The sequence below is a fragment of the Aotus nancymaae genome, unplaced genomic scaffold, assembly GCF_030222135.1.
Source record: "Aotus nancymaae isolate 86718 unplaced genomic scaffold, 86718_ANA_hifiasm-v0.15.2.pri h1tg000122l, whole genome shotgun sequence".
Taxonomy (NCBI): Eukaryota; Metazoa; Chordata; class Mammalia; order Primates; family Aotidae; genus Aotus; species Aotus nancymaae.
In genome coordinates, this window is record NW_026988537.1 from 334,553 (window position 1) to 358,000 (window position 23,448).

The following is a 23,448-nucleotide window of genomic DNA, read 5'->3' on the forward strand; positions in this document are numbered from 1 at the left end:
TCTTGTCATCAAACTTGATATTCCCTGTGCCAGTTGGTGTCTTTTTGTTAATCATATTATGGTTCCATTACCACAAAAATAAAGAAGGGAACTTCGTCTACTAAAAACCTATAGTAAACATCATTTTGTGATGAAACACTGAAAGCATTCCTTTCAAAAATAAAGAATAAAAATAAACTTGAGGGTTCAGGCACAGTGGCTTACGCCTGGAAACCCACTACTTTGGAAGGCTGAGGTGGGTGGATCGCATGAGGTCAGGAGTTCAAGACCAACCTGGCCAACATGGCAAAACCCAATCTCTACTAAAAATACAAAAAATTATCTGGGCATAGTTGTAGGCACCTGTAATCCCAACTATTCTGGAGGCTGAGGCATGAGAATTGCTGGAACCCAGGAGGCGGAGGTTGCAGTGAGCTGAGATTATGCCATTGCATGCTAGCCTGGGTGACAAAGCAAGAAGACCCTGTCTCAAAAAGAAAAGAAAAAAAAGATAAACTTGACAGCTGTAACTGCTTCTATTCACCACTATGTAAGATTAAAAAAAAAAAGAAAGAAAAAATTGTGAGAATCAGGGAGGAAAGAAATAAAACCATAGTAATTCATAATGTGTTTATATATCTAGAAAAACCAGGAGAATCTATAAAAAATTATCAAAATTAAGACAGCTCAACAAAGTTGATAAATAAAACCTCAAGATAGAAAATTATGGTCTCAGAAACCAACAACCATTATAAAACATATATTTCTTTCTTTTTTTTTTTTTTTTGAGACGGAGTTTCGCTCTTGTTACCCAGGCTGAAGTGCAATGGCGCGATCTCGGCTCACCGCAACCTCCGCCTCCTGGGTTCAGGCAATTCTCCTGCCTCCTGAGTAGCTGGGATTACAGGCACGCGCCACTATGCCCAGTTAATTTTTTGTATTTTCAGTAGAGATGGGGTTTCACCATGTTGACCAGGATGGTCTCGATCTCTTGACCTTGTGATCCACCCGCCTCGGCCTCCAAAAGTGCTGGGATTACAGGCGTGAGCCACCGCGCCCGGCCCGTAAAACATATATTTCTTAAACAGATGCACCTGCAAACACAATAAAAAATTCTAAAGCATATAGGAATGACTGTAACAAAAGATGACCTTTATGGATTATCAAAATTTATTCTAAGACATTAAAGAATATGGGCTTAGAGTAATGGCTATTAACCAATCAGTAGAGAAGGTTTTGTTGTTGTTGTTTTTTGAGGCAGGGTCTCCATTGTTGCTCAGAGTGGAGTGCAGTGGCATAATCACAACTCACTCCAGCCTCAAATTCCTGGCCTCAAAGGACGCCATCTCAAAGTGTTAGGATAACAGATATGAACCACCCTGCCCTTGTGAGAAGTATTTTAATAACTTCACAATTGATACAGACTTGCTGGTATAAACTACTGAAAATCAGCTCTGGTTTATCATGTTTATGAGTAGAAAACTACAATATCATAAAGTTCTTGAGGCTAGGTACAGTGATTCATGCCTGTAATCCCAGCACTTTGGGAGGCTGAGGTGGGAGGATTGCTTGAAGTCAGGGGTTAGAGACCAGCCTATAACACAGTGAGACCATGTGTCTGCAAAAAAAAAAAAAAAAAAATTTTTTTTTTAATTAGCCAGATGTCATGGCATGCCTCTGCAGTCCCAGCTTCTCATGAGGCTCAGGCGGGAGAATCACTTGAGCCCAGGAATTCAAGGCTGCAGTGAGCTATGATCCTGCTGGTGCACTCCAGCCTGGGCGACAGGGCAAGACTCTGTCTCAAAAAAAGAAATGTTTTTAAATTAATAGTTTAAAAATAAAAAATAAAGTTATTGGTTTCTCCCCAAATTATTCTATAAACTTAATGCAACTTCAGTGAAAACCATAAGAAAGTTTTTAAATGAAACTTGACAAGCTGATTTTAAAATTTACATGGGAGAGCATAGGACCAAGAATGGCCAAGATCATTTTAAAGAAAAGAATAAGTGGCCAGGGGTGGTGGCTCACTCCTGTTATCCCATCACTTTGGGAGGCTGAGGTGGGTGGATCACATGAGGTCAGTGTAAGGTTTGAATGAAGCAACTGAGATTTAAATGAGGCAACTGAGGCCAGTTATTGGAATAAAGAAATTTAATCAGATCCTAGGCGAGGTTCTACGGTCCGACAGGAGGGGCCGGAGAAGTCGCGCTTCTCTTCTTGGGATGTGGGGTTTTATAGGGAGTAGAAGTGGCTGATTGACTATGGGGGAAACAAAGACAAGGTAGTACTATTGGGTATTAGAAGACAGGGGACGGGCGAGGTGAACAAAGCGGGGCATTTCCATTGGGTATGAAGGGAGTGAGCACGGACGAGGGGCTGGCGGAGGACGTACGGGGGGCTACCATAGGGCAGGTTCTTGGCGGGCCTTTTCAAAATTTTTGGCGGGTGCAGGGCTGAGATTGGAATGCGGAAATGGGCAAGGGGAGCCTGCGTGGAGAGGGCAAATGCTGAGCAATGTGCTCAGAATGATGACGTAGTTTTTAGGCATGGAGAGAGAAGGGCGTGTCCATTCGGCTTCCAAGGAGGCACCGGCCTTACAGTCAGGAGTTGGAGAACATGGCGAAACCTGTCTACTAAAAATACAAAAAATTATCTGGGCTTTGGGGTGCACGCTTGTAATCCCAACTACTCCTATGGCTGAGGCACGAGTATCACTTAAGGTTGCAGTGAGCCCAGATGATGCCACCGCACTCTACCCTGAGCAACAGAGCAAGACCCTGTCTCAAAAAAAAAAAAAAAAAGAAAAGAATAGGCGGATGAATAGCCCTATTAGGTATCAAGACTTATAATAAAGCTATAAAATAAATGGAATATGGTATTCACTCTGGGATAGACAAATTGATTAATGAAACAGAGAAGAAAGCCCCAAAACAGAACCAAATATGTGGGAACTTCATATGACAGAGATAGCATTTTAAACCAGTGGTGAAGATTCAAAAAATTTTGTTGCAATAATTGGATATGCAAATAGAATAAAACTAAATTAGGTCCCTATATTTTATTTTACCAAACAAAAAATAAGCTTCAGGCATTGTGTATACATGGACATAAAGATGGGCACAGTAGACAATGGGACTCCAAAAGGGTGGAGGGAGGGAGGACAGCAGGGGTTGAAAACTGCCTATTGGAGCCGTGTTTATTATTTGGGTGGCAGGATCAGTAGAAACCGAAACCTCAGCATCACACAATACACCCATGTAACAAACCACATGTGTATCCCTGAATCTAAAATAATAGAATAAAATAAAATACAAAAATAAGCTTTGGGGAAATAAAAACCCAAATACACCCATGTAACAAACCACATGTGTGCCCCCGAATCTAAAATAATAGAATAAAATAAAATATAAAAATAAGCTTTGGGGAAATAAAAACCCAAATACACCCATGTAACAAACCACATGTGTGCCCCCGAATCTAAAATAATAGAATAAAATAAAATATAAAAATAAGCTTTGGGGAAATAAAAACCCAAATACACCCATGTAACAAACCACATGTGTATCCCTGAATCTAAAATAATAGAATAAAATAAAATACAAAAATAAGCTTTGGGGAAATAAAAACCCAAATACACCCATGTAACAAACCACATGTGTACCCCCTGAATCTAAAATAATAGAATAAAATAAAATATAAAAATAAGCTTTGGGGAAATAAAAACCCAAATACACCCATGTAACAAACCACATGTGTGCCCCCGAATCTAAAATAATAGAATAAAATAAAATATAAAAATAAGCTTTGGGGAAATAAAAACCCAAATATACCCATGTAACAAACCACATGTGTACCCCCGAATCTAAAATAATAGAATAAAGTAAAATATAAAAATAAGCTTTAGGGAAATAAAAACCCAAATATGATAATCAAACTTTAAAATGTCTAGGAAATAAAACTTTCATGACCTAAGGTAGGAAGGATTTCTTAAATAAAGCACAAATAGCTCTAAAATTGTGAAGACTGATACATTTGACTACATTAATATTTAAAAATATCTATATGTCAAAAGATATAAAATGATAAGCAACCTTAGGTCAGGAGAAGTTATTTGTAATACACAATTTTGAATTAATATCTAGAGTTTATAAAGAATACCTCCAAATCAATACCAAAAAAAAGTAGTTCAATTAAAAAATGGATAAAGGACATGAGAAAGCAATTCACAGAAAAGGAATCTAACAGTTAATAAACACATGAAAGATGCTGAACCCTACTGGTAGTCAGATATAGAACATAGGTATTACTGCTTGTAAGAGAAATATAAAGTATCAGTGGCATAAACAAGATAGAAATTCTTTCTCTCACAAGTAAAAAGTCTAGACCGGTGTGGCTTTGTTCCGTGAAGTCCGCACAGGTATGATGTTATTCTTGGGTCTGAAGCCTTGGCTCTTTCTGTTTTGTTGTTCTGTTATCCACAGGGTGTTGCCCTTGTCTGTGTGGCCCATGGTGGCTTACCACCACATTCGCATTTGTCAGTGGAAAGTGGGAAGGGTCAGAGAGGGCATGCTGGGCACGACCTAGAAGTTCCACACGTTACGTCCTCACCTAGCTTCAGTGGAAAGTGGGAAGGGTCAGAGAGGGCATGCTGGGCACGACCTAGAAGTTACACACGTTACGTCCTCACCTAGCTTCAGTGGAAAGTGGGAAGGGTCAGAGAGGGCATGCTGGGCACGACCTAGAAGTTACACATGTTACGCCCTCACCTAGCTTCAGTGGAAAGTGGGAAGGGTCAGAGAGGGCATGCTGGGCACGACCTAGAAGTTCCACACGTTACGTCCTCACCTAGCTTCAGTGGAAAGTGGGAAGGGTCAGAGAGGGCATGCTGGGCACGACCTAGAAGTTACACATGTTACGTCCTCACCTAGTTTCAGTGGAAAGTGGGAAGGGTCAGAGAGGGCATGCTGGACACGACCTAGAAGTTACACATGTTACGCCCTCAACTAGCTTCAGTGGAAAGTGGGAAGGGTCAGAGAGGGCATGCTGGGCACGACCTAGAAGTTCCACACATTATGTCCTCACCTAGCTTCAGGAAGTCTAGGAAATGCAGTCAGTCAGTATTCTGCGTAGCCAATTGTCCCGCTAGAAGTTGGATTTTTTACATCACGGTAGTGGAAGGGAAGTAGTTTTGTGGAGCAGTATCTAGCACATCAGGTAAGTAAAATGTTTCAAACTCATGTGATTGGAGAAAAATTAACCATTTGAGAATATGTTGGCAGTGAAGTAGAGCAAAGAGAATTCTTACATGCTGCTTGTGGAGCATACGGTCAGTTTGAAAAACAATTTGACAATATTAAATAAGGTTGAGGATGTGTATACTCTGAAAAGCAGTTCTGTTTCTGGGAATGTACTGTGAGAAAACTCTTGCATATGTGCATAAATGGATGTGTACAAGAATAAATTCAGTTATTCAATTATCAAAATAATTAGAAATTTTAAAATGTCTATTAACAGAAGAATGGATCAATTGCAGTAAAGTCATATGATGGAAATCTATACAGGAATGAAAATGAGTGAAGTAGAACTTCATGTATCATTGTTGCAGGGCAGGCAAGCCCCCAAACTGGGGCTTTGCCTGAAGGGCTCCTGGCTTCACCCAGAAAAAAAATTCAAGGGCAAGCTGGTGGTGGTAGACAGCAACTTTTATTGAAGTAGTAGTGTACAGCAACAGCAGAGATACTGCTCCTTACAGATCAGGGCTAACCCATAGAGTGTGCCCAGAGTAGCAGCTCGGGGGCAGTTCTGCATTCATATCTATACCCACTTTTAATTACATGCAAGTTAAGGGGCATGTAATTTCTAATCTTCTAACTTCTAAATTTTTAGAAAAGGGGTGGTGACTTCCGGGTGTTGCCACAGTAATGGCAAAGTGCCATAGCGCTGGTGGGCACATTTTATAGAACAGTGCTTTTGGTGCCTCTTACTTGTTTCAGCCAGTCTTCAATCTGGTCCAGAGTTGAGTCCCACCTCCTACCTCATCATCATCAAGGCATAAATCATAAAAATATATTAAGGCACAAAATCAAGTTGCAGAAGGATATGTAGAGTATGATACCATTTATATATACAGTTTAAGTGCATCTGAAACACGTTTATATGTTTGTAGAAATGCATGTACTGTTGGGTATTTGGGGGGAATCTAACAAATAGCTCCTCTTTTTGCTCCCTAATGTTTCAACCAGTTGAGAAATCAAATGAGTCAGCAGATAAAAACCAAAATATCATCTTAATTATTAATTACTTTATTTCATTTATAACATATTTAATGTGAAATTTAGTAATTTGAAACCTCAGGACCAGAGAATATGCTTTTCTTCTGTTTTCTGGAAACTTCTCTCTTTTACCTCTATTTTGATCTGGTGAAGAGTTTATATTTCTCTTTGCTCTTTGACTAATAGTCTTTAAAACTCCCCTTACCTTACTAATTCAATTGTTCTGTGCACAGATATTGCTAAACTATGCAGAAAACTGTTGTTAGAAAATGTTTCGGTTTTGAACATTATTGTGCTTTAGAATGTAACTGGCTTTAAAGTTTGTATTCTTTTTTTTTTTAGATGGAGTCTTGCTCTGTTGCCCAGACTGCAGTTCAGTGGTGCGGTCTCAGCTCACTGCAACCTCCACCTCCTGGGTTCAAGTGATTCTACTGCCTCAGCCTCTCGAGTAGCTGGGATTACAGGCATAAGCCACCACGCCCAGCTAATTTTTTTTATTTTTAATAGAGAAGGGTTTTCGCCATGTTGGCCAGGCTGGTCTCGAACTCCTGATCTCAGGTGATCTACCCACCTTGGCCTCGCAAAGAGCTGGGATTACAGCCATGAGCCACCATGCCCAGCCCTAAAGTTTGTATTCTAACCCATCAGTTAGCAAGTATAAAATACATTTTTCTATCAATTTACCCATTCACAAAGAACTTAATTTTTAAGAGCATTACAACCAAATGGTGGCCACTTGTGTGGAGTCAGAAGTTAAGTCTTTGGAGGGCATGTATAATATCCTGCTGTCAACTCCAAATTGCCACAAATCAGGCTTTTTAATTTACTGGTAAAAATGTGACTCAGTGCTGAACAGTTAGACGTTCATTTTCATTCTTAATCAATAGGAGTGTAATTAATGCCATCCACTTTACTGAAAAACAGTTAACAGAAGATGTCAAAAGCTTTAAAAATATTTGTTCCCTTTAGCTCAGGAATTCTACAACTAGGCCATAGCCCAAAGGGATTATCGGAAATGCCAAGAAAAATCTGGGCATAAAATGCTTATTGTAGCATAATTTAAAACAAGGAGAAATACCACAAAACCTAAATATTCAATTATAGGGGAATAGTCAAGTCATTTATGGGTTATGCCATGAACTAGTATCTTTTACAATTTTTTTGAAAAATATTATGAAACTAGAAAATTCTTGATATAATTGAATGTGAAACTTGCATATGTGTACTGTGTATAAATTGTTCACATTGCATTATATTTATAGTATAGTTTCAAGTATATGCATAGAAAAATCACAATATTACCTTTTGATAATGGAGTTATAAATGATTTTATTTTTGTTCTTCATAATTTTCTGTACTTAAGAAAATATAGGCCAGGTATGCTGGCTCACACCTGTAATCCCAGCATTTTGGGAGGTCGAGATAGGAGGATCGCTTGATGCCAGGAGTTTGAGACTAGCCTGCTCAACATAGCGAGACCTCATCTCAAATTAATTTTAAAAACATATATATATGTACACACACACACACACATATATGGCCGGCTGCGGTGGCTCATTCTTGTAATTCCAGCACTTTGGGAGGCTGAGGCAGGTGGATCACAAGGTCAGGAGATTGAGACCATCGTGGCCAACATGGTGAAACCCTGTCTCTACTAAAAATACAAAAATTAGCTGGGCATAGTGGCACATGCTTATAATCCCAGCTATTTGGGAGGCTAAGGCAGGAGAATCGCTTGAACCAGGGAGTCAGAGGTTACAGTGAGCGAAGATTGTGCCACTGCACTCCAGCCTGGCAACAGAGCAAGACATCTCAAAAACAAACAAACAAAAGAACATACACACATACACACACACACATATATAACAAACCTTTGTTTTAAAAAATAATCTTTTTGCAAAATATAGTATCATATAATAGTAAAGCTCAGTCCAAGTATATTTTTTTAGTTTCAGTTCCAATTTTCACATAAAATGCATCAGATTATCTAAAAAGTTTAAAATAAAGCTAAACAGTAATATATCAATAGTTTAAATCTCTCATCACACCATTCAGAAATTCTGGTATCCTTTTAAAACAAATTATTCCTCATAGTGATGAATTTCATATTTAACTTATAGCTTTTATTATACATTTTGCTAGCCTTATCCAATTTAAATTTTATTGGACCTTTTCTTAAATAGTCTTTTAAATATTTTATAGTAAAGGTTGATTACTTAATGCATTGTTTCTCAATCATTTTTTCATTGTAACTTTCCTTTTTAGACATTTTTCCCCCAATCACCCCCACCCTGTGAAATTTTAGTATCTGTTTATGTGCTGTACGTATATCCATGCTTTATATATGCAAAGGGTAAGATTTTTTTCACCCTCCTAAGAATCCAATTTTCACCCTTTTAGAGGCAAGATTGCCCCCTTTGAGAATGCATGGCCTAGTAAGGCATTATGGGAATATGTCATTTTAACTTTTACAGTGAATCTCAAGCCCACATATTTTGTTTTTATAGCTGCCTGCCTCTCAAGCATCACGTGGTGAGCACTCCAACACTACTACTGTGGGGAGAGAATGACGCATTCATGGAGGTTGAAATGGCTGAAGTCACAAAGATTTATGTTAAAAACTATTTCAGGCTAACTATTTTGTCAGAAGCCAGTCATTGGCTTCAGCAAGACCAACCTGACATAGTGAACAAATTGATATGGACATTTCTAAAAGAAGAAACAAGAAAAAAAGATTGACTTTTCTTTAACTTCTATGAAGGGTCTGTAATGAAATCTCTAAATAATTTTTAAAAATTGTTCATCAACTTCTTTATGTTTTATTAGGAAAAAAACTGTTTTAATGTGCTTTATCATAAATAAATATCCTGACAAATGGCATTGAAAAAAATCTGAGATTGTGTGAACATTAATACAATGTTGATTTTCTCCTGGTGTATTTTGCACAGATAAGCATCTGCCTTAATACACTTGTACAAAAAGGAAGTTTGAAGTAAGTGGCTCTGTTTTGGTTTCTTGCTTTTTTTTTTCAACTCTGTTAACATATGGTGCCTTTTACAAATGTATATTAAAGATAAGCTGTGCCATATGATAAGGCAAACCTGCAAATGATATAAATTTGCATTCTATTGTTCAAAAGTTCTTTTTACTTTCAAAAACTTAGACCTGTTCATAGAGTTAGCGAGCAGTCCTGACCGTCTCGGCTCTGCCTCCTCAGTTTTATGACTGTGCAGCCCAAAAGCTGACTTTTAATAAATGGTATTGGGACAAGTAGATGGCCACTTGGAAAAAATAAAATATAAAATTAGATCTTTTCTTCATACCATGTAACAAGATAAATTCCAAATGAATTAAATAGCTAAGTATAAAAAGTGAAATCACACATTATTAAGAAAGCGTATGAATTCTTTTACAATCTGGAAGTTGGAATAATCTTTCCACCTATGACTCAAAGTCCAGAAACAATGAACAAAAAGAAAGAATAAATTTGACTACATTAAAACAAAAACATCAAGAAAAAAAAAAAACCCACTAAAAGCCAAGCCAAGTCGGAAGACAAATGACAAATGGAAAAATATATTTGCAAATTATCTCACAGACAACACTAATATCTCCAACATCTAAAAATAGAGAAAAGACCAAAAGCAAAATGGGCAAAGGATATAAATAGCCATTCAAAGAAGAAACTAAAATGGCAGTTGACAGACCGGTGCTGGCAACACGGGAGTAGTAGCTAACGCATCCTCTTTCCGTTCCTGGTGTTTGGGCCTTGCCTGTGACAGTGGGAAAAGAAAATGGCTTTGCTGTGTTACAACCAGGGCTGTGGTCAGCACTTCAATCCTGAGACCAATTCCGATGATGCTTGCACATACCACCCAGGTCTTCCAGTTTTTCACTACGCATTAAAGGTTTGGTCTTGCTCTAAGTGAAGAACAAATGATTTTCTGATTTCTTTTTATTTTTTTATTTTATTTTATTTTATTTTATTTTAAAGATGGGGTTTCACCATGATGGCCAGGCTGGTCTTGAACTCCTGGCCTCACGTGATCCACCCACCTCGGCCTCCCAAAGTGCTAGGATTACAGGCGTGAGCCACCGTGCCCGGCCTGATTTTTCTGATTTCTTAAGCATCATATGCTGTACAAAAGGTAGATATGACAGTGAGAAGCCACCTGAGCCAGTCAAACCTGAAGTCAAGACTACTGAGAAGAAAGAACTATCTGAATTGAAACCCAAATTTCAGGAACACATCATTCAAGCCCCTAAGCCAGAAGCAATAAAAAGGCCAAGCCGGCCGGGCGCGGTGGCTCAAGCCTGTAATCTCAGCACTTTGGGAGGTCGAGGCGAGTGGATCACGAGGTCAAGAGATCGAGACCATCCTGGTCAACATGGTGAAACCCCGTCTCTACTAAAAATACAAAAAATTAGCTGGGCATGGTGGTGCGTGCCTGTAATCCCAGCTACTCAGGAGGCTGAGGCAGGAGAATTGCCTGAACCCAGGAGGCGGAGGTTGCGGTGAGCCGAGATGGTGCCATTGCACTCCAGCCTGGGTAACAAGAGCGAAACTCCGTCTCAAAAAAAAAAAAAAGGCCAAGCCTAGATGAACCAATGACAAATTTGGAATTAAAAATATCTGCCTCCCTAAAACAAGCACTTAATAAACTTAAACCATCATTAGGGAATGAAGAAGATAAGAAAAAAGAAGACAAAGATGAAATTAAGATTGGGACCTCGTGTAAGAATGAAGGGTGTTCAAACACATATCGGGACCTAGAGAGTCTAGAAGAAGTCTGTGTATACCATTCTGGAGAACCTATTTTCCATGAGGGGATGAAATACTGGAGCTGTTGTAGAAGATAAACTTCTGATTTTAATATATTTTTAGCCCAAAAGGGCTGTCAATCGGGAAACACATGTGGACTAAAAAGGATGCTGGAAGAAAAGTCGTTCCACGTAGCCATGACTGGCATCAGACTGGAGGTGAAGTTACCATTTCAGTATACACTAAAAATTCACTTCCAGAACTTAGTCGAGTAGAAGTAAACAGCACATTGTTAAATGTGCACAATTGTATTTGAAGGAAAGAATTTGATCAAAATGTGAAATTATGGGGTGTGATTGATGTAAGTAGAAGTTATGTATCTATGACTGCAACAAAGATTGAGATCACTGTGAGAAAAGCTGAACCGATGCAGTGGGCAAGTCTTGAAGTGCCTGCAGCAAAAAAGGAGGAAAAACAAAAAGACGACACAACAAACTGAGTGGGAGATGGGAGGAAGGCTATTAAGTATTTCAGAATTCTTAACGTTGTGTGAAGTGGAGGCTTGCTGCTGTAAGCTTTTGTTTTGTTGTTGTGTTACTGAATCTGGCATTTCAGGGTTAACATTAGGTCCTTAAAAGCCAAAGTCAGTTTGTCTTTTTGTGCCTCTCGTCTTTCTTTTGTATTAATGTAAGATTGATTATTCATTTCTCCTTACTGGTAGGAACCATAGCTGTGTTCTGTACTTGAAGAGACTGCAAAATAGCCCATAACCACGATTGCAGTATTTCTATTTCTCTGTTAAGCAGAGAAACATTAAGGAACATGTTTTTTTATGTCTATTATTCCATAATTAGTAAAGCAGAATGAAATATCAAATTTTAATAAGTTTTTTCAAGGATTTGTGTTCTTATATAACTTGAAAATATTTAAGGAAGAGATGAAGCTCTGCAGGTTTTTCTATGTGGGATGATTACTTTTTTAAGGAGGATTAATTCTGAGGTAGTGAAGTAAAGGGGAATGTATGAATTGTTCAACAAATTAGAATTTGTTTACAACTACTTGAATTTTTTAATTATGTCAAAACTTACATTGCTTGCCAAGCAGTATGCTGTAAGAGTATAGGAAACATAAATAAGAATACAAAGGTATCAATTTGGTTAAGATTCACCATTTTATAAGACTAAGCAATAATCTTAAAAATCTCTTTCCTGAATATTTAAATGTGTTTGTATGGTGTTATGACTAAATTGTTACTGATTTAGAGACTAAACCCTCTTAAAACCTATAGTTAAATACAAACAGAAATTATATATATCTTGCCTCCCTGATGGAAAACTATATAAAATTGTAAACTTAAAAGGTTTGTGGAGGCCGCTGTGGTGGCTCACACTTGTAATCCCAGCACTTTGGGAAACTGAGGTGGGCAGATCACAAGGTCAGGAGATTGAGACAATCCTGGCTAACACAGTGAAACCCCATTTCTACTAAAAATACAAAAAATTAGCTGGGCGTGGTGGCACGGGTCTGTAGGCCCAGCTACTCAGGAGGTTGAGACAGGAGAATCACTTGAACCCAGGAGGTGGAGGTTGCAGTGAGCCAAGATCGCACCACTGCACTCTAGCCTGGGTGACAAAGTGAGACTCTGTCTCAAAAATAAAAAGGTTTATGGAATTACATTAGGATATCAGAAAACTAAACATATGAACTTGCATTATGACTATATGACTATCTATTACATTTTTTAAAAACAGCTTAATTCTTTTGGAGTTTTTTTAAAAAGTAATTTATGAAGAGCTTCATAATTCTAGTGATATAATGTTGATTATATATTGTTCATTATAGTAAATAGAGGTAACACAGAATTAGATCATTTGGATAGGTTTTGAGGCAGTGCAGAGCTCAAGAAGAAAAATCAGGAACTATTATGAAGGCCAAAACTCTGGAAGAACTTAGAAAGTCTGGGAATAAATTAAACTTACATAGATTTAAAATAAAAATAAAAGGGGTTTCTTTCCCAAACCCCTTGAGTGTTTTCTTTTCCTTGGTATTTATGGAATTCTTACAAAAAAAACTTTGCAGAAGTACTATTTTCATTAATAAAGCATACACATCATTCTATTACCATTGGCAAATAACTTAGATGAAGTTAATATAACTGTTAAAAAGGTTTAGCTCTGTTACAAATAAAAACAAAAAGATCTGGCAACCAGACTTTGATGACGTTACACTACCATGACAAGAAACTCTGGGCAGTAAAAGTTGGACCCACATAGAGTGCATAAGCATCTAATACCTTGAGATGTATTTAAAATTTTTCAAGTTATCTTTCATGATTTAGGAACCATTTAGAGACATGAAGTCTTTATGGGTTGGGGAAAAGGTTGATACTTAGTTTGATTAAAGGTAATGAATAATATACCTTTTTTTAATACTTCCTTCTGAGGCTGTTTTCCCCTAAACAGTATCTTAATCTGTTATATGTGATTGAAATATTATTCAAAGCAGTGAGTTCTTGCAGCCTCAGATTAGTTACATTGATAAAAACATTGATTTTTTTAAATCTACACACACACACACACACACACACACACACACACATATATAGCTTTTATATTTAGTCTGTTTACATTAGTGACCATGGTATTTCGTTTCTTATTTCTTAAGGAATCTTTGAATTTGTTGTTCGGATAAAAATCTGCATGATATTTATCTTTGACTCATACATAAAGGGACACAGATATTGTTAGGTAGCATATAGTTTTACTATTAGTTTGTCAAAAAAAAGTTAATAAAAATGCTTAGTTGAGTGAAATGTAGTGGAATTGCTGCTATAAAAAGAAATGACAAAGATCTGCATTTGTATGGCATAACCTCTACGATACTGTTAAATGAGGAAAAACAAGATGCAGAATAGTAAATATTGTATGCATGTCACCTTATGTTTAAGAAGAGGTGATCTGAGTATTAAGGAATATGTGGAATACACACATATACATATACACATTCGTTCTTTTTTCCAAGATAATAAAGGAATTTACCCACTTTGTTTCTAGTGGTATGTAATTTCACTCTTTATATTTAGCTGTCTAACCCATCGAATTTTTAAATCTAGTTCTCTTTTTTTTTTTTTTGAGACAGAGTTTCACTCTTGTCACCCAGGCCGGAGTACAGTGGCTCAATATTGGCTCACTGCAACCTCTACCTCCCAGGTTCAAGCAATTCTCCTGCCTAGGCCCCCCAAGTAGCTGGGATTACAGGGTTGCACCACCATCACCGGCTAATTTTGTAATTTTAGTAGAGACAGGGTTTCACCATGTTGGCCAGGCCGGTCTCAAACTCTGGACCCCAGGAGATACTCCCACCTCAGCCTCGCAAAGTGCTGGGATTACAGGTTTGAACCACTGTGGCCAGCGAATTTTTATATAAAGTTCTTAAAACTAAACGAAAACTACTCAGCTGGGCATGGTGGCACATTCCTATAGTTCCAGCTACTCAGGAGGCTGAGGCAGGAAGGTCACTCGAGCCCAGCTAGGAGTTCAAGGCCAGCCTGGACAAGATGACAAGACTTCCATCTGTCTGTCTCTCTCTCTGAAAAGCTTTTCTTTTCTTTTTTTAAATTTATTGAGATGGAGTCTCCCTCTGTTGCCCAGAAGAATTGCTTGAACCCGGGAGGTGGAGGTTGTGGTGAGCCAAGATCATGCCATTTCACTCCAGCCTGGGCAACGAGAGCAAAACTCCGTCTCAAAAAAAAAAAAAAAAAAATTACAAGTTAAGCCATGTTTATCTTCACAGCTCCCACTGCTAGTTTCTTACACTCTTTTCCTCCTGACCAAAAATTATTTCAGGAAGAACATCTGAAAACCTCACTGACACTAAGGGATAAATGACTACTGAGATGAATTAAAATAAAAATAATGCTTTAAGTATTCTCTAATGGTAGAATGTGAACCATCAATGACAAGATTTTTTTTCTTTCTTTTTTAGAGACAGTCTTGTTCTATTGCCCAGGCTATGTAGTGCAGTGCCGCAATGCGATCATAACTTACTGCAGCCTCGAACTCCTGGCCTCAAGCAATCCTCCCACCTCAGCCTCCCAGTGTTGGAATTACAGGTGTGAGCTACTATGCCCAGCCATGTTTTGTTTCTTTAAGGGAGTACTTACTTATTTTTTAATCATTTCACATAGCCGCCTAAGTTACCTTAAGTTTCTTCTTTTAAATTTTTTTTTGGGATGGAGTCTTGCTCTGTCACCCAGCCTGGAGTGCGGTAGTACGATCTCAGCTCACTGCAACCTTCGCTTCCCAGGTTCAAGTGATTCTCCTGCCTCAGCCTCCTGAGCAGCTGGAACCAAAGGCATGCACAACCACGCCTGGCTAATTTTGGTATTTTTAGTAGAGACAGGGTTTCACCAGATTGGCCAGGCTGGTCTCGAACTCCTGACCTCACGTGATCTGCCCACCTCGGCCTTCCAATGTGCTGGGATTACAGGCATGAGCCACCGCAGCCGGCCTAACTTAAGTGGTTTTAAGATAAATATGAACCAGAAATCATTCTGTCACCCATTTCCAACTAGAGAGTTGCCTAGTTGTTACTTTATCAGGTGATAAAGAGGCCTGGTAGAAATCTGGCAGGACTTTGAAGGGAGTCTGGTGCTAGACTGCCTGGGTGGTTTTCTGATTTTTTTTTTAACCTATAGATATTTGGAAACATGATGTTTTGACATACATCGTGAAATGATATAGTCAAGCACATGTCATCATCACACAGTTACTTTTTCCCCCTCACCCCCCATTGTTTTTTTGAGTACCTAAAATCTACTCTCTTAGCAAATTTCTAGTATACAATAAATATTATTACCTATAGTCCTCATGCTGTACATTAGATCTTTATACTTATTCATCCTACATAAATGCAACTTTGTACCCTTTGACCTACATCTCCCCTAAACACCTTTCTACTATTTATGTACTCTACTTTTTTAAAAGAGCCTACATATGAGAGTACGCAGTATTTGTCTTTCTGTGCCTGGCTTATTTTACTTAATGTAATGTCCTCCAGGTTCATCCATGTTGTCGCAAATGGCAGGATCTTCTCTTCTAAGGATAAATAATATTCCATGGCACATATACAATGTCATCCATTCATCCATCCCAGGCACACTTAGGTTGTTTCTATATCCTGACTATTGTGAATAATGCTGCAACAAACATGAAAGTGCAGATATCTCTCTGAGGTGCTAATCTTATGTCCTTTGGGTATATACCCAGAAGAGGGTTTGCAGGATCATATCATAGCTCTATTTTTAATTTTTTGAGGAACCTTCATACTGTTTTCCATAATGGCTGTACCAATTTACATTCCTACTGAGAGTAGGTAAATGGACTAAAGTTGCCAGTCAAAAGATAAATACTGCCTGGGTTAGAATATACCATTATTTTGATATAACACACCATATATTATAGTGTGACATATGACATTGTGTGACCTTGGCCAAGTTACCTATCCTATGCATGCCTCAGCTTCCTCATTTGTAAATTAGGTCTGAAGACAGTACCTAGCTAAATGGTTGTTGTAAGGACTAACTGAATTAATACACACAGAGCAAATAGAGGAGCATTTATCACATAATAAGGATTCAAATATAAGCTAGTATTATATTATCTTGACACCCCTCTTTTCTACAGGAATAATTAAGAATCAATTATCCATCCAAGCATTTAGGAATTAATTTTTAAAAATCAATTATTCAATTATATTTCTCAGAATTAAGATGTCTGAATATTTGAGAGGGGCCATTATGGCTACCTCTTGGCTAACCTTATGGTACAAATACAAAGTCAATATATTTTCCTTTCTTTTTTTTTTTCTTTTGGTAGAGACAAGGTCTTCTTATGTTGCCCAGGCTGGTCTCGAATTCCTGGACTCAAGTGATCCTCCTGTCTTGGCCTCCCAAAGTGCTGGGATTACACGTGTGAGCCACTGCAACCTGGCCATATATTTTCCAAGTAATTACTATTCTTCATCTTCTGCGTAGGATTTGTGAATTATTTATTTTTTTAACACAGGGTCTGCTGTGCTGCTCAGGCTGGAGTGCAGTGCAATCACGGCTCACTGCAGCCTCGACCTCCTGGGCTCAAGCCACCATTCCGCCTCTGTTTCCCAAGTGGATGGGACTTGCCCGGCCTGAAGCAGAACTACTGAGTTTTCTTCCTTTGAAGGTAGCAATCAAATAATAAAGACCAAAAACTTAAATGATAATCACTTTTGCTACTTTCTTTGGGACAACATAGAATTCTGTAGCTCATCCATCCACCACTTCACTGCTCAGAGACTTTATCCTTTACTTAGTTTTCCTTTTTTGGTCATAAATGTTAGGGCTTTATATACAAAGCCCTGTCTATTAATCTGAGCTTTCTCCGATCAAGTCCAAAAGCTTATATGCGCCACTCCGTGGATAAAAAGGGGATTGGGCTGCTAGATGGTGTACGTACCTCTTACATTGGACTCAGGATTGTTCTGACTGGCAGTTTATAAATGTCTTCACCTACCCGTCCCATCGCCAATTTTTCTTGCCCCAAACATTTACCCGAGTATTAAGAAGCCAGGTGAGGGGGTGGGACTCGCCCAGTCTTTCGTTGGAAAGAAGTGTAGACATGTCAGGAAGACAGCATGCAAAGGCTGCATTTGCTGATTGGAACTCGCGCCTCACTAAAACATTGAAATGAATGGTTAACACCAACCGGAAGGGAAAGAGGAGGGGAGGGGATAAGGAGCCTGAGGATCGGTTTGCCCAGTGGGATGGTCCGTGCCTGGCCTCGGGAGCCTGGGTGGCCGCGGGCAGACGTCAACAGAGCTAGTACGCATGCGCACGCCGTTCCCGCGTCACGAGCCGCCGCGGTCCTGGGCTTCCGGGGCTCCCCACCGCGGTCCGGCTGCTCCGGGACGCGGTTTACAGACAGAAGCGTGGCGTCAACCTTTTACCCTAGGGGCAGGGTTTTGGCAGGAGCCGGGCGTACGGTCGGAAACGCCCCCTTCTTCCTCCTGGGCGGGGCACGCGAGGCGAAGTCCTCGGCCTGCCGGGCGCTGCGCCTCTGTGGGGAATGGCTGGCTGTGGGGAGGGCGACGCGGCCCGCACCGCACTTCCGGGGTCCGCTGAAGTTTGCAGTCAGGGGTTGCAGAGAAAGGGGCGGTGTGAGCGGCGCCGGCTGAAGGCGATGACGTCGGAGCAGCTGAGCCAGGATTTGCTCAGGTAGGAGGCGGCGGGAGCTCTGGCTGCTCCGGTTCCTGCATCGTCCACCTCCGCCCCGAGCTGTGGGTCCTCTCGGCTGTGCCTCCCCGTCCCTCCGCACTTTGTTCTCCGCCTCAGGCGACTGCGGGACGTTCGTCTTCTCTCCGCTATTGCAAAAGTGGCTTCACTCGCCCTGTATGGCCGGTCCCGAGCACCTCGACGCCATGAACCAGATTCAAAGGGAAAACAAAAATTAAAGGCTTAGTTATGTGCAGCACCAGTTTGCTGGAAATATCTTAACACAGGCACGCTTAGCTGTTTCACATCACTACGGTCGGGGTGGATCCAGGTCCTGAAACTTACATAATTTTTAAAATAAGCTTATACAGTTTTAAGAAAATTAGAAAAATGATTTGAAATGAGGAAATAACAATACTATAGTCTTGGAGGTCTCTTCTGAGCTCTCTTTAAATAATTTACCAGAAACGCTTCTATAGAAATACCTTCTGATTGCGACCTGGCTTCCTCTCTCCACCTAGAGCTCTCTATAGCTCCCAGCAACTCTCAGCTCCTGTGAGGACCCAGGCAAATGGAGGGTTGTCCTGCCGTTTAAACTTTGTAAGCCTCACGGATATCCAACTCGGGTGATTGGGAATCCGGCTAAAGTCATTTCAGCTTACAAAGAAAATGAAGCTTAGAAATATGACCTAGCGAATTTACATTTCCGGCGAAACATTGATTCTTAAATTTTAGCGTGCATTATAATTACCTGGAGGGCTTGTTAAAACACAGGTTTACTGGGTCCCAGACCATACTTACAGATTCAGTTGGTCTGAGTTGGGACTGCAAATTTCCATTTCTAACAAGGCTTCAGGTGATGCTAATGCTGCTGGCTAGGTTGACTCTATGAGAACCACTGAAGTAAACATAATTACTAATAATAACTAATTTTTTTTTTTTTTGTGAGACGGAGTCTCGCTTCGTTGCCCATGCTGAAGTGCAGTGGTGTGGTCTTGGCTCACTGCAGCTTCCACCTCCTGGGTTCAAGCGATTCTCCTGCCTTAGGCTCCCGAGGAGTAGTTTGGACTATAGGTGTGTGCCACCACGCCTGGCTAATTTTTGTATTTTTAGTAGAGATGGGGTTTCAACATGTTGGCCAGGCTGGTCACAAACTCCTGACTTCAAGTGATCTGCCCTCGGCCTCCCAAAGTGCTGCGATTACAGGCCTGAGCCACTTCGGCCGGCCAGCACTGTACATTTCAAAGTGCTTTCTGTCAAAAAGTCACCCGTACTTAAGGCTCTGGTAGCTATAAACAGAATTTATTAGAGTAAAAAGTCCCTTTAATTTAGGCCTATCTCCTGGGGAAGCTGCTTTGTCTCTACCAGGGAGGGACTGATGAAAAAGATGGGAAATATAATATTAAGGTTGTTAACATTTCTAAGGCTAATCTTTTTTTTTTTTTTTTTTTTGAGACGGAGTTTCGCTCTTTACCCAGGCTGAAGTGCAATGGCGCGATCTCGGCTCACCGCAACTTCCGCCTCCTGGGTTCAGGCAATTCCCTGCCTCAGCCTCCTGAGTAGCTGGGATTACAGGCACGCGCCACCATGCCCAGCTAATTTTTTGTATTAGTAGAGACGGGGTTTCACCATGTTGACCAGGATGGTCTCGATCTGTTCACCTCGTGATCCACCCACCTCGGCCTCCCAAAGTGCTGGGATTACAGGCTTGAGCCACCGCGCCCAGCCGGCTAATCTCTTAAGGATGAGATGTTCCCTTTTTCAGTGGCTGTATTCTTCTCCTTGCTTCGTGAGCCTTAACGTGTCATGAATATACGGAAGGTGACACATCTAATAGAAAATGAGGTTAAAAGTATTGCTAGTGAACAGTTTATACTCGTCTTAGTTACAACTGAGGCTAGGACTCAGAACTCCCAAATTCTTATAGGTGTAGTAGGATAAAAATAAAAAAACAACAGCAAAAAAAATGCTCACCCAACCACCTTAAATGTTATACTAAGTTAATCTTCTCCAAGCATAGCACTATCATTTATTTATTCTACAAATACTAACAAAGTATTTAGCACCAACCACATACCTATCCCTGTACTAAGTCCTAAGTAATAAAGGTTAATAAAACATGGCTTTGCTGTTTGTGCTTACACTCTAGTGAGAGAGGTAATGGTTAAATAAGTGATAGTTGTGGTGGGGTGAGTTGGGGAAGACTTTATAGGGTGACATTTGAGTGAGCTCTTAGGGATTGGTTAAGAATTGAATAGGCAAAGATTGGGAAGGGAGAAGTAGAGGATATCTAAAGGGGGATGACTTTTGCAGAAGCACAGAAATTTGAAAGAGCTTGATTTATTTTGAGAAAGCAAGTCATGTTAGACTCTTCCAAATGGTAAGGAACAGAGACACTCCTAGGTTACCTGAAGTGATACGATACGTAGAGAGGTGAGGAAAAGCAGGGAATAGTTTCAGTCCTCAAAAAGCCAGCTTTGATGTAGAACTGGAAAGTTGTTTGGGATATGATAACAGTCATACAATAAGACCATATTGGCAAATGGACTGTTATTCGGGGCAGTTGTGAAAAAACAAAAAATAATATTTATTGTTATACTACTATTTGCTATATACACTAGGCTTACATGAAATGTTTTACTTATTTCTCTCATGAATCCTGTGAGGTAAGTCTTGTTATCTGATCTCGTTTAACAGATGAGGAAACTGAATGTTAAAAAAGAAATGATGGTGGCACCTGTAGTGCCAGCTGCTTGGGAGGCTAAGGCAGGAGAATTGTTTGAACCTGGGAGGTGGAGATTGCAGTGAGCTGAGATAGAGCCATGCCCTCCAGTCTGGGTGACAGAGCAAGACTCTGTCTCAAAAAAAAAATAAAAATGGTGATGAGTCAGAATAAGAATATTGGCAATCTGGCTCCATGGACTTTCAAATGACTTGCCCAGGGTCATGTAACCAGAATATGAACCCAAGCAGTCTGCCTCCTCTACAGTAGCTATGCAAACTGATCTTCCAGTAACTTTGTACCTTCATCTCTTCTTCTCTCCTTACCCATTTCTTTTTCTACCATAGATTGGCTTAGGAATGCTCTTCAGTGCCATCAGTTGGTTCTTGCTTATTATAGAACATCCCTGCTCAAGTTCTCCTGCTTAATTAACTCCTACACTGGCCAGTGACTAACCTTGGTTCAGCTCATTGTCCATTCAGATGTGATTAGGATGTAGGGGCATGTGGTACAAACCAGGGCCACATATAAATAATAAGTGATTTTGGTAGCTTTATTTGGAAGGAGACTGAGTACGGCAGGCAATCAGAGTGACAGTAGGTGAGGCTGAATGGGTAGACTAAAACTAGATCACGGGCTTGCTTTCTCCAGTGAAATGTTTGTGATGTATTCTAGAAGCAGTGGAGAACCATTAGTGTTTTTAAAATAGGGAATTAACATATTTGGATCTTGAATGTAAGGAAAGAGAAATTGGAAACAAGGAGACAAGCTGGGAGATTTTATAATAGTCCAGGAATGCATAGTGGCAGTGGAAATGGAACAGTAGGCTTGGTGACTGATGACATGCTAGGGAACAGGGAAAGGGAAGCATTGAAAATGGCCCCAAATCTTAGGACGTTTGAAAGGGAAGCGTATAGGCTACTACCATGCCACCCTGTACAAGCCTGATGCTGCCTGAAAGGAAGGGGTGTAATGAATGTCCAGGAAGCTGTATCCAGGAAACAATTGGAAATATGTCTGGAATAGAGGAGGGAAGTTGAATTAGCAGATTGATATTATCACTAGCACCCGGTTATCCAAATATGAGAGAGATCCAAGTTATTCCCTTCCCTGCCAATTTTACCAACTCTTGCGAATTTTATTACCTAAATATATTTTAAGTTCATCCCCTCTTTATCACCATTGATCCTCTCCTGGCTTCATTCATCTGTGGTAGTTTTCTCATCTTCATTCTCATTTTCATCTAACTCCTCTTCTACACAAATTTATATATTTTGAAAAATAAATTTACCAGTGTTTCAAAGCATTTGTAAGGCAAACACACCTGATAGCAATAATGTAAGCATACCCTTAGAATGCCCCTGTATGGTGGATGTACCTGTGTGTGTTACTAGCTAGGGAATCTGGGAGTGGCTGTCTCAGAGATTCGTTTCTTGTCTGTGAGGACCGTCTGAGCCTCTGGGCCCATTCTGTGGAACACAGGCAGTAAAGGGGATTGAAGCCCTGAGTTTGAGTTGTACAAAGGTTGCCAGGTGGAGGACATTAAGGAAAGGGTGTTAAGTGAAAATTCTATATAAACTGCCATGCTGTTTGCAAGGGATTGCTGTTTTCCTGCCCAGTCCACTACCACTGGACTGGTAAATGGAGATCTTGTCCAGCTCGCCACCATTGGACTCTGTCCGCTGTATGTAAGCCCCTAACAAAAGCCCGTGTCTCGTTTGCTGACTCTGGATCTCTTCTTCAGCCTCTTGAACCTGGTGCCTTCCCTATTGAGGCTAATAGAGGTTCAGCACACACAATTTCAAGACTCCTCTTTCACCGAAGGGCACAGTTAAGTTCTTTATCTCTTACTCTGTGAGGTCTCCTCTTTTGTCTGTCCCTGAACAAAATTTACGCCGTTGAATGTATCACACACTTTAATTTTCAGACCTGGCTTCCCTACTATACTCTTAAGCTCCCTGAGAATAGGTATTACGTTTTCATCATCTTTATGTTCCCAGTGCTTAGTACATAGTATGTGTTCAGTAAATGTTTAGTGATAACGGGGTTTTATCAGCAGTCTGATAAAACCTATCATTCATAACTTTGAATGTTTATCTTCTTCAAAACTCATGTTGAAATTTACAGGCCTGGCCGGCTCATGCCTGTAATCCCAGCACTTTGGGAGGCCAAGGCAACTGGATCACTTGAGGTCAGGAGTTTGAGACCAGCCTGGCCAACATAGTGAAACCCCATCTCTACTAAAAATACAAAAATTAGCCTGGTGTGGTGATGTGTACCTGTACTCCCAGCTACTCAGGAGGCTGAGGCAGGATAATCGCTTGAACCCAGGAGGTAGAGGCACACACCTGTACTCCCAGCTACTCGGGAGGCTGAGGCAGGTGAATTGCTTGAACCTAGGAGGTAGAGGTTGCAGTGAGCTGAGATCGTGCCACTGCACTCCAGCCTGGGTGACAGAGCGAGACTC

The 23,448-nt window shown here is 40.1% G+C and overlaps 2 protein-coding genes and 1 pseudogene across 4 annotated transcripts in view; all 3 read left to right on the forward strand.

The window, feature by feature from the left end:
* EPHX4 (epoxide hydrolase 4) overlaps window positions 1-9,363 on the forward strand; it is a 38,677-nt gene extending 29,314 nt beyond the window's left edge. Inside the window, exon 7 of the mRNA XM_021667958.2 lies at window positions 8,759-9,363. Coding sequence (XP_021523633.2) covers window positions 8,759-8,990 — 232 coding nt within the window. The 3' untranslated portion in view covers window positions 8,991-9,363. The remainder of the gene's footprint in view (window positions 1-8,758) is intronic.
* A 120-nt stretch (window positions 9,364-9,483) lies between these two features.
* LOC105708787 (cysteine and histidine-rich domain-containing protein 1-like) lies at window positions 9,484-14,358 on the forward strand (annotated as a pseudogene).
* A 3,529-nt stretch (window positions 14,359-17,887) lies between these two features.
* The window catches only part of BTBD8 (BTB domain containing 8), a 116,432-nt gene continuing 110,871 nt past the window's right edge, over window positions 17,888-23,448 (forward strand). The window contains exon 1 of one of the 3 annotated variants that reach the window (XM_064371139.1): window positions 17,888-18,262. In XM_064371139.1, the coding sequence (XP_064227209.1) occupies window positions 18,114-18,262 (149 nt within the window). In that variant the 5' untranslated portion in view covers window positions 17,888-18,113. The remainder of the gene's footprint in view (window positions 18,263-23,448) is intronic. The other 2 variants (XM_064371138.1, XM_064371140.1) reach the window with 2 other exon arrangements.